Source organism: Pelmatolapia mariae, linkage group LG18 (assembly GCF_036321145.2).
Source record: "Pelmatolapia mariae isolate MD_Pm_ZW linkage group LG18, Pm_UMD_F_2, whole genome shotgun sequence".
In the NCBI taxonomy this organism is placed as follows: domain Eukaryota; kingdom Metazoa; phylum Chordata; class Actinopteri; order Cichliformes; family Cichlidae; genus Pelmatolapia; species Pelmatolapia mariae.
Genome location: NC_086243.1, coordinates 27,752,711 through 27,771,479, shown reverse-complemented (window position 1 = coordinate 27,771,479; position 18,769 = coordinate 27,752,711). Strand labels below are relative to the sequence as shown.

The 18,769-nt window shown below is 38.7% G+C and overlaps 1 protein-coding gene across 1 annotated transcript in view; it reads left to right on the top strand.

Moving 5' to 3' along the window:
- Positions 1–18,769, top strand: part of LOC134616735 (contactin-associated protein-like 4) — a 111,697-nt gene that overhangs the window by 81,815 nt on the left and 11,113 nt on the right. Inside the window, exons 15-20 of the mRNA XM_063461714.1 lie at positions 1,071–1,198; positions 1,899–2,069; positions 5,195–5,413; positions 10,286–10,525; positions 12,457–12,681; positions 14,116–14,249. Of these exons, the coding sequence (XP_063317784.1) occupies positions 1,071–1,198; positions 1,899–2,069; positions 5,195–5,413; positions 10,286–10,525; positions 12,457–12,681; positions 14,116–14,249 (1,117 nt within the window). The remainder of the gene's footprint in view (positions 1–1,070; positions 1,199–1,898; positions 2,070–5,194; positions 5,414–10,285; positions 10,526–12,456; positions 12,682–14,115; positions 14,250–18,769) is intronic.

Sequence of the window (18,769 nt, the reverse complement as noted above, 5' to 3'; positions counted from 1 at the left end):
GTGTGCTTAGATCTGTCAAATGCAACAAAAATTGTTCATTTATTTTAAATGACAGTAAAAAAAAATTTACAGAAATTATTTTATTATAAAATAGAAAACTGATTTAAAAAAGTAACAACACTTTATTTGCCAAAAAGAAACATCTGTTTCTGCTCCTGGTGAATATATGCGGTTAAAAATTAGTGGAGGAAAAAAAGGTCCATTGACAACTGAAAAGCAGCCAGAAAGCATTCTGTCTGCAACAAGATGAGTGGTGAGAATAAAAAAAAGTCAAAGACAGCTTGGCTGAAGTAAGTAATTACAGGAAATACACACACAGTGCATCTCTCCAACTTTAACCTCTTATTCAGGATATGAAACATGATTGACTTGCCCTGCCTGACTTGTAACTTTGGTGGTTTAGCAAACACTAAATCAGCTGGGATAAATGGAGCAGAGGAAGAAACAAAAACAGCTCTAACCTTTCCTCCTGTTGTAACCAATCCTGCCATGCTTCACTTCCTTCCATCATTTCCCAGTCCAAGCTGTTTGTGCAAATCTAACTCTATTTTTACCGACCGGAGCTGTTACTTCTGCCCCTCAATATTTCATCAGATTCCCAAAGTGCTGTCTTTGCTCTTCACTCTGAGTCCCGGATGTATTTCTTTACTCAAATTTCTAGAGGAAGCAGGATAACCAGCAGATTATCCAAAGTGCAGGAAGCAAAATGTGAGCATAAATGGACAGGGGATTTCTTCATTTGGGGCTAGCTGTTAGGATAACTGCCAAGGATAAAGTTTTGACTGGCAGGAGGGATATAAATTGGTTTTGAAATAAATAGGTCCCCAAGAGATTGCACCTACACTCTGCAATGTTTGCGTCAGACCGTCACATCATGTAATCTTATTGCAAGAGAGATGTAACATTAAAACACACAAACCAATAAATCTATAAATAAATACTAAGTGAATGTAGATTACGGTTTGTCATCCTGTATTTGTTTATTCTCCTCATACCTTTTTTATTACATCAATCCTGATTTTTCTACTTTGCCCCTCATGTTTTGTTCCTATGCATTTTTTTTCCTCCAGGACTGAAGACTCAGGCCTGCTCACCCATAAGGAGAGCCTACCTGTCAGGTCTCTGGTGTTGGGTGACATACAGAGGCCAGGTTCAGAGGCTGTGTACAGGGTGGGACCACTGCAGTGTCACGGCGATCGTAAGACCCCCTATGGGTTTCGGTTACCCATTTACCTACATTTAATTTATGAAAACTCGTATTACTTTGTCTTTATTCTCTCATTTTGTCATCAATCATTTCGATTGAAGAGATTGTTTAATTTAGGGCAGCTGTGCCATAAACCTTATCAGGTGATCTGATAAATTTGTTAAGCACCCCTTACTTGGCGGATGCTTAAATTAAACATGGCCAAAATTTCAAAAGATAAGGTCTGTTTATGAGGGCCAGCCAGTCTGAAGAAAGACTGCTTAAAGGTAGGGAGCTAATCAGCTTGTTTCGGGTAAATAAGGAGGATGTACTGAGGGGCTGCATACTACAGAGCTTATTTTTAATCATGAGTCATGCAAAGCTAGTCTAGATGGGAGATACTGTCCATGGTTTAGGATTAAGCTGGAGCATGTTATAGAAAAGCTTAGTGATAACTGTGTTAACTCACATTCTTTTACCTTTATATGATGTCAAACTCAATTTAAGTATTGTTTCAATAACAGTGCAATGAAATTGAACCTCATTCTCTCTTTGCACTATTAAAATGTTCTCTGGTGTTCTTAAATTACATGTTCCAGTTCAAATGTGAGATTTACAATTAGCTCAAGATAGTTTAACAGGTTGGCTTGTTTCTTTTGATGTAACTTCTGAATACTGAAGGTGACTTTTGTTTATTTATGTATTGTTTTAGGGAATTTTTGGAATGCTGCGTTTTTCGACAAGGAGACATCGTACCTCCACTTTCCTACTTTCCACGGAGAGCTGAGCGCAGACATCTCCTTCCTGTTTAAAACCATGGCCTCCTCCGGTGTATTTCTGGAAAACCTGGGCATCAAAGACTTCATCCGGATTGAACTGAGCTGTGAGTAAGAGCTGGAGGCTAAACACAGAGTCCAAATCAAACAGTGGAGTTTTTTGGTTTTTTTACAGTATGAAAGCACAAGTTTTTATTTTTATGTATCAAAATATTTGCGCGCATTAGTTCTAAATCTTTTATTTCTATTTGTGGATCTTACCAAATGCTCGTGTCCTTGTTATTTTTCTGTGTTAGGAGTAAAGTGTTTGAAATAGTCTGTGGGTCCTACAGAAGAGGGTGACAACATTGAACTCTTCATTCTCGTTTCGTTTTTTCATCAAAAGACTGATTTCTTTAGCATTTTCTTTCGGTGCTGCTTTTGTGTTTCCAGTATTTTATTATGCTTTAAGCTGCATTATTTGTTATTTTATGATCAATTTTTCTTCCCCCACAGGCCGCAGTTGAATGCATTTCACAGTCGTACACCTACACTGATGATAAATGCCGACCCACGGCACTGCATTCACCACACAACATAAATGTGAATAAGACTAAACCCATAAAAGGGAACTCATAATTACCCCTGCAATTCTTTTTTGTTTTTTTGTGCACCATTGCTTTTAATTTTACAGTTGTTTTATGAACTCTCGGGGGCATTTTCACCCTCACCCTCCATTAATTCTTGTCTCTTATGCAATGCACACATTTATGGTCACCACTGTTGGCCATTTATATTATGACAGTAATAACCAGCACAGTGTGATTTAGTTTATGGGTGCCATGGAATTGTTCCTTAGTGTTGGATGTATGCTTACCGCCTACCACAGATTGTGCAGTTTAGAATAGCTGTATTACTCAACAAGGTCTCCTTTTCTTTATACGATTATGGCAGTCAATGCGGGAAGCATACAGCAACAGCGTGTGTCATTTGGACAGGCTTGAATCAGCTGTTAGACTAATCTGTAGGTACTTTTGGGGTTTCTTTAACCTCACGTGTAGAGCTTGTTGCCGACTTCATGTTGTGTATGCATTTTAAAGGAAGTTGTATAAGAAATGGGATTTAAGAGACACACGTAGAAATCTAATACGGGGTAGCTAACCAACAGCATCTCTCCTCTGGGAAATCATAGTCAGCGTGGTTGTTCCAGCTCTGAATACTGCTGCTCTGTTTCCGGCTGCCTCAGATCGCCTGGTTACACTGTAGCTGGAGATAGAGAACAATTTCTAAATGAGGTTACTGCAGGATGCTGGGACACTGCTTCATCTTGCTCTTGTGCTCCCATAGTGATACATCCTCACCTTCCACCAGTAAAACATGAAGAATGGTAGCTTGCTTCATCTGTGGTCTCCTAAATCATCACCCTTTGTTAGAGAGGACAAAGAGAACAGAGCAGAGTATCTGCAGAATTGTATTCAGCCATTTGAGCACAGAGTCGCTGTCTGTGGTGCTGAAGAAGGGCTGCACCTCATGGTGTTGGTCCTGGTGCTGGCTCTGGTCCTGAGTCATGACTCCGGATCTCTGAGGAAAACTCAGATCCTCCTTAAAAGCAGCAGTATCACAAAAAAAACACCTTACTAGTACAGGTCAAGCACTGCAAATGCTACAACGTTTGCACTTGAAGGTTTCATTTTTCTACATTTAATTCTGGTAGAAAATGAACAATATCTCTCTGCATACTGTAAGTGCTGTCTTATGTTTGGGATTTTGTAATTCACAGTAGAATGCAATGAATCTGATTTACTGATTTACTGGACTTATTTTATTGAAGGATTTTTTTTTACTTTGGTAATTTGCAATAATCATGGAGGTCTTAACACCTTAAACTGCTTCATTCATTATTTATGGCAGCTCCTAAATCCCAAAGTGAATGTTGTTGTTGTCTTGCTGTACAGCTCAAGTTTCTTGCAGTGTGCCTCAGGTTTCTGCCTCCCAAAATGTCCTTTGCTTCAGTGCTTTTGCCGTAACGAGGACTCCAGAGTGTGCTGCAGCAAGACACCCACCTCTGGTCAGTCCTAAAACAAAAAAAAGGCAGTAACACATAATGAGGAGCCTGATGTGGAAAATACAGCAGGACTATAAATCGTACTACATAAAAGATGTTTAAAGCTTACTTGCATAATCAGCCACAAACCACTGACAGGTGAAGTGAATTACTTCTGATCAGCATGATTAATACGACATCCTGCTGGGACACCATGTCCCGGTATTTGACACCTGTTCAGATCATTATTTAAAAGTATCACTGGTTGAACTTAAGTCTAAGAAGCACACTAGGAAATCTGAAAAAGCCTGACTTGCTCTAACAATCCTGCGAAGTTCATTGTTTAACTCTGTTTGTTTCTTTTCATGGTGCTCTCAACAATCAGATGGTGGTCTATTTCTTCCACGTATTCGGTACACAACCTGAATTTGCTTTCTCTTGTTTGTTATCCTGTGAGAACTGTTCCCAGTTTGCTTCTTTAGGAGCTTTGTTGGCTTTGGTGTTTGTTGTTTTTGTTGTGGGGGAGTAATTAAACTTCATTCCGTAGAGCTCTGCATCCCTGATGTCTTCTTGTTTTGTCTCCAGACACTCGAGTCAAACCTGCTTGTTAAAACTCCCGTCTCTATTCCCACTCTTGCCATTGGCAGGTTTTAGACTGACTGTTGGAGCTGTGTGGAAACATGCAGCTACGTGTAAGGATTGATTATAGCTGCACTTGGCAAGGGAACACCTGTCTTGTCAAATTAAATAGAGGTTTCAACAGAGATGTAGAATTCCCATTAATTGAGTCGCAGTGAATGTTCATTGTTTGCATAAATTAAACGCTGATGTTGGGTCTGCCATGTTGTGTCTTTACGAGAAGCGATGACTGAAATCTTCAGTCTTTTCTCGACAGCAGCAACAGCAATGAAGAGACATTGCCTCAAACAAAAGTTGAGCTCATTATTTTCAGACTTTTGGGGTTTTTTTAAGATTGTAAACTAGAAATGGGTTACTTTAAGCATAAGAAATTGCTTCACTGCTACAGCTAAGAAACTGCATGATCTTAATGATTACTTTGATCATGATTATTATCAATTTATTGACAGTGCTTCGCCAGAGAGCAGAATAACTTAATATGATGTCTAATTAAACCATTTCCTATGAAACAATATAAATTTTTATACTACCCCTTTGCCTCACATGCTATCCATCCTCCTTTTTATCAAGCCTCCACTCAGGTGGTTTTCTCCTTTGATGTTGGTAACGGCCCGTTGGAGGTTCGTGTCGAGTCGAGCTTCCCACTGAATGACAACCGGTGGCATCGAGTCCGAGCCGAGCGGAACGTCAAGGAAGCGTCGCTTCGACTGGATGAACTTCCTGTCGCCACACAGGAGGCGCCAGCTGACGGACACTTCCACCTGCAGCTCAACAGCCAGCTGTTCATAGGTGAGTAGCGATCCAATATTCAGATCCTCAAGAAGTAAGAATATTTCATGTAACTTGTAGATTTATGCTTGATGTATAAACATGACTCTTTCTTTGTGTAAATTTTCACCTCATTAGTCTTAGTTCTGGATGATTCAAGGCCATTTCTTCCAGGATCTCAGTGTTCTCTGTAACTGTCAGCTTCATAATTATAGAAATTTTAGTCAAATTAGTCTTTTTTTGTCTTTCAGGAGTTAAAGAAAAAAAGCAGTTTGTCTTTCTAAGGTTCCCATTAGACAGGATTCTATGAAACATTGACAAGTTCAGTGCTTGTTTATTGAGGCTTTTGGGACAGAACAGTTAATAAATTCAGGAGCCATCTGGATTCAGTCATTTGGGAGTAGACTGCTATCAGATGTCTCAGGTCATGTTTATTTACCATGTATCACAGATGAGTCAAAGAATAGAAAAGAAAAAGAAAAGAATTAAAGAGCACCCTAATTAAAAGGTAAAAACTGCTACGTTTGCAGTGATTTCTGTGATTTCTCACTCAAATGCACAGAAAACCCTGAATATGTTGAACGAAATTACAAAAAGTGTTACATTTTTGTGAAACCTGAAGTCAACATTGTTTCCTTGCAGTTTTATACTTCACTGCCATAGCACATTACTGCAAAAGTCTTTATTAAAGACGCATAATGCTTGGGCTGGATCCATACTTAAAAAAAGCTTCATATTGCTAGTGATCAGAAACTGGGAGAAGGGTAAACAAAAAAAAAGGGAGCAGAGCAACCAATATTAAACAAAATCAATACGCCGGACAGTAAGCTTTAAATATTATTTGTCTAGAAACCCATAACTGTGGGAAGGAAGTTGTTCAGCAACACCAACAAAAATCTGAGTATGAAAGAGAAGTCATATGTCTTAACAGAAGTCGGGAAACACGAGTAGTGTTAGATTTGATACTGATAATCTTGCTGGAAAGATTGGAGTCATACTGCTGTATCGTCTCAGGATAAAAAATAAACAAAAACAAGATTTTCTCAGCAATCAATCCAGGTGTTTATTTTCAGCATCTGCAGACACAACGCATGAGTCTGATTTGTGTGTAGATGTTATAGATGGTATAAAGCAGTTTTCTTAAAGTGGTTTTATGTAGGATGTCAAACATTGTGCAGCAGTAACTTAATCTGCTGCTGCTGCTGAACCCTGTGTTTGTTCAGCTGTATTGGATATAAAAGGTGCAGCATCTGCACATTTATTCTTTGGGTCTTCTACTACATCGTCACTCACAGAGCTACAGCATAAACCAGTGACATCTAAAAGACAATACAATTAGGAGGTCCGGTCTCCTGAAACGTGCTGGAAAAGGAAGAGAAATATTCTAAAGCTATGTAAGTGCTAAACTGTTATTGACTAAATGCCAGCTCTACCGAGTATCAGTCTGCTGAGGCGATGGTTTTGACCACTGAATACGCATTCATCAGGGAGCAGTGGCATAATAAAGAGTGTGGTGCACAAATTCTTAATAAACGAATGAATCTGAAGTTATTTGTGAGAAGTTTGCGCAAATCAACAACCAGCTCACTAAAATTCTTTAACTTCAAACTTTATCAATACTTCAGCCCTCGTTATCTCAACTTCATCGCTTCATTGCATTGAAATTATTTGTTTGACCTCAGAGTCTGTTTGTAGCTCTGCAGGGACAAAAAAAATCCAACAAAAAACTGAAAATCCATTGTGTATTATCGGGTTTTATCATTGTGTAAATATTATGCATGTCACTTCATATCAGTAAACGCACACTGGAAGGAAAACAAACTACCAAACACTGATGAGATTGGATGAAGGCGGCAGCTGCAGCAGCAGGGAGATTGAGGTGAATATTGATTTGCTCAGTGTGCTTAGCCGATAATCCACTCTGAATAGCCAGCAGGTCGCCACCGGCAGCCTAAAGCCGTGTATGTTTACCTCCAAATTATCAGGAAAGTACACTGGACTAAGTATGAAGGAGTGTTTGAATGAAAACGTGTTGGTGTCATTTCACAAGGTGATTTTATTTAGTTATTTATTTTTTATATTTGATGAACAGGCATGAGGAATTTCCACCCGTATTCTTCGTAATCTGTAAACGACTGTATAATAACTATTCGTATCAGCTCAGAAAATATGTAAGCATTAGCCACAACGATGCTGTACTCACTCCTGTGTACAGCTTTTTAATAAATCATAATCCTGCTAGGTCCCTATAGGAATGTATTAAGTTTGGATATATAATCCTTTTATGCCTTTTGAATAAATCAAGTCTCATCAGGTGCACCACACAGATGTATTAGCCCATCTACTTAGCTATGATTTAATAAGACACAGTTGTCTTCTTTAAATTCATAACCCATAATTCCATGAACAGTGTATTTATGAGCCTTAATTATTCCTTGCACTGCTTTATAAGGCAGCAAATTACATTGTTTCGATTAATAGCCCATGTTATTGCCTCCTGTCAGCCATAGGATTGCTTTTCCATTTTTCTTTAATGCCGTTTGTTGGTGTAAAATAGTTGCGCACAGCAGTTTCAAGTGAAAGATTTTTCCATTCATTCCAAGGAACATTTCACATTACTTGTTGTATTGCCTGCTTTGAATAGATGAGCTATAGTTTATTGGTGCGCTGTGTCCGTAAATTTGTGTTTTGCTTGCTGCGAGTGGTGCCATGACCAGGATCTGTATATCTATTTTGCTTAATAGAAAAATTAGTGTATCTCAGTTTGATTTGCTGAAATATTACCCCACAATTAAATCATCTTTATATTTGTTAACCTGACAGTATGAATTTGGGAACTTCCTTCCCTTAAACACAAATTTGTGCAGAAGCAAAAACAGTGGAAAAGCAACACGCGTATGCAAGTTGAAGCAGCTTCAATAAGATGCTTCATACAGTATGAGATTTGCCAGTACAATATGAAGAATCGTATCAGCTGATATGGGTTGGAATAAAGATCCATCAAGTACTTTATTCCACTAACGTGATGCTCAATTTATTGTTAAAGTTATTATGTTAATCAAAAAAGGTCATGCATTCTATATGGATCCAGTTGATATGATGCAAAAATGAAAGCTTTGTTAAGGGTTTGAACTGCGTAGAAGACTGAATATTCATTTAGCATCACTGCTAATGTGATATGAAGCCAAAGTCCAATGATTAAGTCTAAAAAAAGTGCACTGTAATAAATATTTAGAGCCTTGCAAATGTATGGCGTGTGTCTCTGGCCTGTCTGTATTGCATCAGTGTATTTATTTTATAAGCCTGACATCATTGAGATAGAGCTTACTGTGCTACAGAGTTTGAATTCATCCTCACTACATTTCCTGAGCCAGCAGCTTGAGGGATCTTTGTATTTTGAGCCACCTACACAACCTTTGATGATTGCTTTGATCCCACTAATTCTTTCCCACTTACTCTCCAGTGGTCACATACTGTATGCTTCAGCTGCAGAATGTGCACTTTACACAAGATCATAGTGGCGAGTGCAATCGTTATTTTATATTCTTACTGAAGATGCTTACGTTTATCTCCATCTGTCTTTTTTAGCTCCACAAGTCATTCACTAATCATTCATTGAGGAATGATCTCACCAAGCATCGCCTTCAGTTTCTGTTAGTGTCCAAATTCTGATGGTTTTGCTTTTCAGACACGCGTTTTCATTGTCACGTGTAGTTTCTTGTTACCTTTGAGTTACCCAAAACATGCTCGAAACAACGTTCATAATTTTAATTACATGCTCTTAATAACATGCTCTTACATTTCTCATTAAAAAAAATGCTTCTCATTCTGGAAAATTTTCTCTTCAATTCAATTTTTTATCTCTGATGTTCTCCAGGAAATATATGCAGCCCTTTATACTAGTATCAGTATAATGTCTCACTGTCAACACAGAGATTAAGTATTTTAGTAAATCATTTAGAGTAACTGTCATTTTGAAAAGCTTTTAGGGAATATTTACCTCTGCACTCGTGTTGCTTTGGCGATAACTGCCTGTTTCAACCATATACAGTTTGTTGGCTTACATCAGAGGAGAGAGAGGAGTCTAGCAGAGCTCTGATTTATTGGTGTGAAAAGCTCCTGCTGCTAAACAATAGGAAGCTGTCAGCTTTGAACACGCAGAGCAAAGCTTTGCCTCGTCTGTGCTCTGAGGACAATAACGATTGAGCCTCGATCTTTGCAGAAGTGGGAGTTTGTCAGGTTTGAACTCTGGCTGTGCCATCACATTTGAAAGGATGGGATGCGTGTTTGCAAAAGTGGACATGCATTTTTGATTTTTCTCCACTGTTTGTGTGCAAGTAAGGTAAGTGTGGAAAGAGTGAGCAACGCAAAGTCTAGTAGAGGGAAGAAAATCTGCCCTCCTGCTCCCCCCCTACAAATTCAGACATACAACCAGACACTGGTTCAGACGGTAATTCATCAAGGCTGCCAAACACACAGTCAGCAGCTGGAAGGATGTTATATAGACAGACTGATGAAAGTTATACCTTTAAATCAGCCTTCCACCTACAGCTTGTTGCCTCATTGTGTTTTCATCATTGTGTCATTTCATAAAAATAGTGTTGACAGTTTGAAGCCTCTGGGGAAGCAGAGGCGACATGTGGATCTGCTACAGATGACAGGAGGAGGAGAAATAAAAACATACAGGCTTGTCAGCACACTTAGAATAAAACAAAGCCTGAGTCTGAAAGAAGACAGACACAGAAATCGATGTTGCATCATTGTTCTCGGGGAGCACGCTTTGGCCTTAATTGCTTGTGATATCAGCAATATAACCATTTCAACCCCTCGGGAAGATCTCTACACAGACGGGTGGAAAGTAAAGATAATGGCGCTTAACGTTTGTGATTTCAGGAGGCACAGCATCCAGGCAGAAGGGCTTCCGCGGCTGTATCCGCTCTCTGCAGCTGAACGGCGTCACTCTGGACCTGGAGGAGAGGGCGAAGATAACACCAGGCGTTCAACCCGGCTGCCCGGGTCACTGCAGCAGCTATGGCTCGCTCTGCCAGAACCATGGCCGCTGTGTGGAGAGAACTAATGGCTTCCACTGTGACTGTAACCTGTCAGCGTACACCGGAGTCTTCTGCCAAACAGGTACACACACAGTGTAGCGAGAGTCATACTTTAAAAATGTCTGGATGCTGTAAAGATGTCGTTTAGCTGAAGGAGCTCATCGTCACAGGCGCTAACAAATAGTCTCAAATTATTTCACTTGCAACAGTATCACATACCTATAAAGACGTACGTGGTAGAAATCCTTGAAGTTCTTAGTGTAGTGGAGTGGAAGAGAGCGAGTATGCCTCACAGATGATGCAAAAAATACAAAAGAAGTAGTACTGTGGGGAGATCTCCCAACGACTTGGTGCTGAGTTACATGGTGGAAACTAGAAAACTGGCACATCTTGGAAGTTTTTACAGAGGTTCTGTTAAAAAGTTCATCCTCTCAGCAAAACTCAACAGGGAAGTTTCAAAAAATAAATAAATAAAAGTAACATCAACAAATCAGACAACAGGAAGTGACAGGAAGAGTTTACATTCTGTTGACTAAATTCTCACAAAATGAAACACTTTGTGAGAATTTAGTCTTTGAAAAGCTGAAGCCATTAAAAGGTTGTGTTTTCTTCTGAACTGAGCAACATTAATGGTTCCACCTGCCTTGACGTCTCTATAGGAGACCTGTTATAAACACTTTACAACATGCTGCACAGAGCCACTTAATGTGTCTGACCTCTTTCCTCGGCTTTACATTTAATTTCATAAGCTCTTATATCCAAGCCAAGGTTAAAGCTGTGGTTATGTGTCGGCTTGTGGTTGCTGCTGGAGGAGTCCTCGAGCCCGAGCATCAACTCTGTGTTTACATCCCTGTGAAGTCAGTTAGAACATACAGACATTCAAAGTTTTCTATTTTTGTAAAGTGAACTATAATAGGATGAATTATCATAATAATGAAACTCAAAATAAATGGATATGGTAATAAAAATAAATACGAATATTCAGAGTGGATGTTAAGGTTAAGGTAATCATCTATATTGTTTCACAGAATCGTTTTTCTGCAGTTGACACTCGTTAAAAAGTACTCAAAGTATTTTGGTTTGATGTAAATTCATTGCATTAATGATGCATCTTCACATTGAACTCTATGTCTGGGTACAAACATTTCACTGAGTTCAGCAGGTTAAGAGGACTCTCCACCCCTCTTTCATTCCCGCTGCTGGCATCTACTCTCTTCAGCCTGCTGAAGCACCACAAGTGTGTTTAATTGCTTTAATTCATTAGTTGAATAGAGAACAGATACAACTGTATTTAAAGTTGAAGCCAAACTTTAGGTGATTAGTATTTGTTTTTCTTCCTGCTCCAGTATTTTTTTCAGAACATTCTTGTGGTGTTAAAAACTATTTAGGCTATGTGAAATTGTTTAAAAGGTAACTTAAAGAGTTTTTGAATAACCAGTAGCAATTTAATATTGAAACTGAGAGGCAACCTTAGATATATGAATTGTACATTTTGTCATTTCTATCAGAGGAAAAACAACACAGGATCTATTTAATCCAATGATCTGCTCATGTACATGCAAATGTGTGCAAACGTCTTGAGCCATCCCTCACTTCTCGCTTGCAATGAGCCAGACTTTTTGTAGTTTTTTTAAAGTGGTCATGATCAGAGGTTCTCCAGGCTTTCTAAAAATCTTTCAAAGTTCTTCTTCGGACATTGGCTGCTTTTTAACTTTTTTTTAGTCCAGTCCTTGTACCCCACCATTTTCAAAAGAATTTTTTTTTTCTTTAGGTACTTCACACTGACCTACGAATCATACAGGCATAAATAAAAGGCAGCCAGCTCAAGAGCTTAATCAGTGCTGAGAACCTATTTTAAATTGTATCTTGTATAATTTGTTCCCACTTTTTTAGTTGAATCTATGAAAAATGTCAGCGATAACATGGCTGACAGGCAAAAAAAAAAAAAAGATAATAACAATAATAATAGAGGTAGGTAGGTGCTATAACCTTTCCGTGGCCGCTTTCTTCCAGAGGTGTCAGCCAGCTTCAAGTCAGGAACATCTGTCAGCTACACCTTCAAGGAGCCCTACGAGATGAGCAGGAACAGCAGCGCTCTGCCGTCCTCCATCTACTCTGACATGACGCTCAGAGGAGAAAACGTCTCCCTGAGCTTCAGGACAAACCAAAGTCCAGCTCTGCTGCTCTACGTCAGCTCCTACTACAGAGAGTACCTGGCTGTGCTCATCAATAAACATGGTGAGGAGAACACCTGTCTTACAGGAAGACAAAACTTTTAATTTTTCAAAAGTTTTTATACCTGATGACAAATTTAAGAGGGCTTCTATTTGCATTTCTTCTTCTCCATGTTCAGTTTGGTCTCTCTCCTCTTCGTCCTTCAGACTTGAGGTTGAATGTCTTCTGTTATTTATGAACCAGCTGTTTCACCCTCTAAATATCTTTCTGTAATTCTTTCTTGTTAATGATCCATCTTTTCCTTCGTTATGGATGTCACTTCTTTTAAACGCAACACAGTTTCAAACCTAAACCAAAATATTTTGTGGGGGAAAGTTTAAAAACAGAGCCTTTCACCCTGTTTTTTTTTATATCAAAGTTCTCCTCACCTCTTAGTCTTTCCCCTTTCCCATCATCTTTTCCACATATCAGGCTCTGCCCTCTCCTGCTTCTCTCAGTCTTCTCGTCCTCTTCTACTTAGCAGCTTCAGAAGATCTATAAGAATCTGTCAGATCTATCCTCTCTCTGGATCCCTGTCTACTCTACTACTGTCTACTCTACTGCCTTTTAACACGTCCAGCTGTTTTATCTTTGAAAAAGTGCTGCAGGAATAAGAGTTTGGGTGATGAATCCTATAAAAGTTGCAACAGAGGCAATTTGAATTTGGAATTCAGTATCCAGCAATAAAATTGGCACTTTGCTGCTTGGTTAGCTATAAATGTTTGGGGGTTTTTTCTGCTGTTAATGCCCTGTTGTCCATCGGCTTTCTCTGAGTTATTAAGGCTTCATGCTGACCGGGGAGTTGACAGGTAAATGTGCTTAAAAGTGTCCAGTGAAATCCTTAAGAGCTTTCTCTTGTTCTGCTTATTTCTTTTGCTGCACTTAAACATTCTTCAGCCAAAATCATAGATATTCATTGTTAATCACTTAAGTCTTGCTTTCAAGAACTTATGCATAAACCACGTTATCAGAGATGGCAGCTACGGGAATGAGCTTTAATACATCAAGTAATTATTCCTTTTTGGTAAATACACCAAATTAAAAGATGAACACAGTGAATCATGATTATGAAGTGTTTCTTATGGGATTATTTATAATTGAAAAATATTATCCTGATAACATGGATGCGTTTGAAGGACAATGTATAATTTCATATCCTTGGTTTTAATCTTAAAAGCCCCAAAGAAATAACGTTGCTTTATATAAATCCGCTCCTAATGCTCTGTATATTAGGAAAATTAATTAGATTTAGAGTTTTGTTATTGATAGGGAATTACCTCTTAATCCTCTTAAAATGGAAAGCTTTATTAACTCAGTGATGAATCCGAAAGATGCGTATCTAAGGTTATTTTTCTTAAGGATGTTTTTTTTGTAAAGGTTATAGAACACACGGATGTTTTCGTCAAGAGAAAGAAAGAAGTTTAACGTGGAAAAACTTGGTGTGTTTGTGTGATTAAGATAAGCTGGAGCTGAGATACAAGCTGGACAGCAGCAGAAACACCGAAGTGCTGAGGAGCAAAGTGAGGAGCCTCGCCAACGGACAGCTGCACACCGTGTCCATCAGGAGGCTGACAGACTCTGTGTCTGTGCAGGTGAGGAAAAGAACACAAATACTGTATGACTACATTTATGGTTTTACTTAGGTTGTGTGCAATATACACTATACAATACATGCATACAGTATATGACAAGGTGATATGTGCTTCCTTAAATCTTCAAGAGACTACAAAAGCAGGGACTGCACGAGTGAATAGAAAATAGTGAGGAGCATCTCACCTTACACACAAAATAACAATACTGTTCAATTTTAACAGCTTTGAAGTGACAGAAGAGTGTAATTTCTGCCATTTCAACTTTTTTTTAAGACTTCCACTTTAAAATAAAAGGTTACAATGTTTTTTTCACCACCAGATGGGGACAAAAAGCACTATGCGCTGATCAATCAGATTATTTTAAAGAATGATTGAATGTTTTGCAGTTCCTGCTTGAGCATTTATTCCCAGATATGCCACTGTGCTCTCACTGTTTTAAAACAAACTCCATTAGCCCAGTGTGAATAGGTCCTATTACAACTTACCCGTCAGCAATGTTCCCTCTAATTTTTCATGTGTCTGAGCGAACACACAAACTCCCTGAGCGGTCCCTTGGACCACTGTGAGCAACATTAGACGTGTGCACTGTGGTCACGCCAACATCGAATCCATCCAAGTTACATGGTTTATTAAAATAATCAAAATACAGCATTTACATTTATGTTAGACTACTTTTAATTAACTGCTTTATCCCACTTACAATGAAAATTTAAAAAAAAATTGTTCATGACCTGTGTAGTATGTTAACACTATTGGAAGTAAAAAAATAAAAGATATATATATATATATATATAGCTTTGACTTGTATTATGAGTATGAGTCTGTGGTCTGGGAGAGAGTCCTGTAACTCTCTGTCTGCAAAATACTGTATATAATGACCAATGTTGGGCAATTAATTATATAGTTATTTCTTCAAAAAAAGTAACCGAGTTATGCAAACAAAGTTTTTTGCAGCTGTTTGCAGCCAAGGCGTTTTTTTAAATAAACATTTCAAACTATTTACAGAACAATCAGCTGTTCTGCATCAAATTTGATGCCACACAAATTATTTGTGCCACTCCAAAAAATAATTTCTGTCCACTATGAGATAAAGGAGAACAACAGCCTGATACCTGCAGGCCTGACAACAGGAGATGTATCACTCCTGTAACACCTGTAACATTCAGCAGTCGCCTCATTGTTCTGACACACACAACAAAACTATTGACTACACTACACACTAACTACACAAGATTTGCGCTAAACGTCGCAAATCTCTCACGTCTCAAAACACCGCCGTCACTCCTAAAACTTCCGCCCTTCCTAAACAACTGGTCATGGCCATGTTGCCATATCATTTTTTGATTGGTCCATGGTACATTTTTCGACCAATAGGAAAGGGTGGGGGGTTTTGGTTTTGTTTTTGCTCACAGGCGGAGAGTGTTTTCGAGCGTTTTCCTTATAAAACGCCGTTTTTACCGTTTCTTCCCGCAGTAAATATAAACAACGGTAGTATTCAGGAAGAAAACCAAACATTGCATATATTTTTATCATAACTCTGGTTTTACGTGGCCTAGCAACACAATTTAAAAACTGGTATAAAGTCCACACGTTTTCCGTCAATTGTTCCATCTGTCCTGCTCACATCTCCAATGGCTGTACACGTTGTCATTAACGTGGCTTCACTCCACATCAGCCACGCCGCTTTGCTAGCTAAAACACCGGTGTCGGCACATAAGGACGCTGTCATAGCCTGTCAACCACGTTGATTAGCTGCGTATATACGAATGTGAATCGCATTATTGGCTGGACTATGGGATAAGGTGGCATCGTTCTAATCCCATACTGGAGCAGCCACTTACTGACTAACACTGCAAAACAGAATTGTTAAAGTATTAATTTTAATTTCAATTCAGGTAGATTTTTTTTTTTGTGCGCAACGCAGATTTTCTGTGCGCAGAGACCATGCCAGCAGTGCGCAATTGCGCACGTGCGCAGCTTAGAGGGAACATTGCGTCAGTATTTGGCACTAAAACCCTGACTTATTTTTGCTTTTATTAACCTGAGTCTATTAACCCCGACACTTATACACTGAAGAGCATTGGATGTTGTTTCGTTTATGGTCCATAGACTTCCACAGAAAAGTTAATGTGCTCCCTTTTCCAGCCCCTGTAATTAAGCCGTTTCCATTCAGTTTCAAGATAAAGACCCCAAAAATAAAAAAATATATAAATACGTAAATGTCATCTTCTGTATTTAATATTTTCTATCTGTATGGTATGCTTCAAACATGGGATACACACAACTTCTATTTGTCACAGATACGATAACTTCACAGCTGTGCATAGGCTCCTTCTTTACTTCCTTCACCATCAGTCATAACATGGAAAATAAACCTGAAACCACTGACATAAAATGTATAGCACAGGAGTTTCCCACAAACATGTGGCAGATTTGGCAGTTTAAAATGATTTGTCTGAAATGAATTGCCATTCTGTTAAAAAGTTTTTTTTACTTTTTAACCGAAATTATTTTTCCATTTGATCCAGTCACATCATGTCACTTCGGGAAGGCTCAATAATCCCTGTGTTAATTTAGTTCGAGGAAGCTCCAGTTATTACTGCAGAGCTATGGAAGGATAGCAGGGATAAACTACACATTAAAACAGCTCTGGGTGAAATATGGATCAACTTCAAAATATCGAAATCTCATGAACAGCGTTAACATCTTGTTAACAACAGCCTCAGATGATATATGAGGTAAACTTAATCTAACTGGGAGCCAGCAGCCTGGACGTCTCTATAATTATCAACACCCTGAGATGAAATATAAGGTGACCTCGTCTTGATGCAGTTTGTCAAGACTCCAGTGAAATATGAGTTGCATCTCATCTTACCGGTTTCCATCACCTTGAGTCATTATATTGTTACAACATGCTTCGGGAACATCAGGTGACCTTCATCGATTGTCACCCAGCTGCATCTTGATGGCCAGCAGCATAGACTCTCTAAAGTGGTCTCACAATTGGACACCGTCATATCCTCTCCCCCTGAGCGAATGAAAAATGAAAAACTAAATCACCCTGGGCTGCTAATACATCATGCCCTCTCTTTCTGCTCTCTTATCAGATGGCCCAGTGTTTAGTTTCCTTTAGGTTTACTGACACACTCCATTAGATCCTTAAAATAGTACATCAAAGTTTGTCAGAGACAGCAAGATAAAGTTCTGGACTTGGGTGCCATGTGTAAACACAAGGGACATAACTAAGAGAGCAAAAGGTACTTCCTGTTCAAAAGAACCAATCTAGGTTATAATATGTGGAAACCTACTGTAATTTCTGTGATATTATATCAGCTTAAGGCTGTAAAAATGTACCTAGAGCTTATTTCATATCAGTAGAACTGCAAACTGCAAACCCAATTGGGGGCTCTTTTTTAACCAGTAATTGTTTTATCAGCCTCTCCCGGCATAAGTATCCGAAGCAGGTAGTTAAAGTGGACAAAGTCCCTGACTTCCTGCTTGTCTTTGAGTTTTCATTACTTAATTCAAAGCATGTTTAATAGCAACTTCAGTCATTTTTTTCACTTGCCTCCACAATTTAATGTCAGCAATTATTGCAAGCAATTTTCAGGTTGGGTTGGAGGGACGATAAGGTGTTTGAGTTGGTGTAAAGTTTATTTGTGTCTATTTTTCACTAAAATTTGACTACAGGGAAGCAGTATGTTTCTTTGTTGTGTGAATGTCTAGCTACTGAATAAAAATATGGTTTGAGGGAACTGCACATCTGTTGTATTTTAGACCTTGTAAATTATCCTATTAAGTTGATTAATATCAAGGTTAAATGCAGTTCTTATTTTTCTAGTTAATCTATTAATGGCAATTTTGGATTCCTAGTACACTCACTTTCATTCACACCAACTTATTTTTTTATACAATGTGTGTAATGGATTGGCAAAAACTTCTATGTACACTTTAACATAAGTACCCAATTACAGTTTCACCTACAGCTCATCATATTTTCACACACCTTTAAAAAACAAAAATCCATTGGAGGGTTGCATTAGGAAGGGCATTGGGTGTAAAAGTAAATAAATAAATAAATAATATCCTACTGTGGTGACCTCTTACAGATAAGAGAGCAGCAGAAAGAAGCAAGCAGAATGGTGTAAATGCATAAGATATGTGATTCATTGCAATAAATCAACCCTCTTCTTTAGCCTTGTATGTGCCCTAATTTCAATATAAAAATGTGAAAGGTCAGAGCTAGTATTTTATTTGTTTTTGGTCTGTTCAGCGCTCCATCTATTTTCAGTCGCTTATCCACGTCTGCATCTGGGTCGTCTGCAGTTTAAGCAAAGATGCCGTGTCGTCCCATTCTCTGGGGGAACATCTGGGTAGGTGTCTTGGGTCTGTCCTCGAGCCTCCTCCCAGTAAGAAATCCCTGGTCCACCTCAGCTGGCTCCTTTGTCGATGTGCAGGAGTAGCAGCTCTAATCTAAGCCCTTTCTCAATAACTGAGCTCTTTAGCTCATCTCTAAGGAA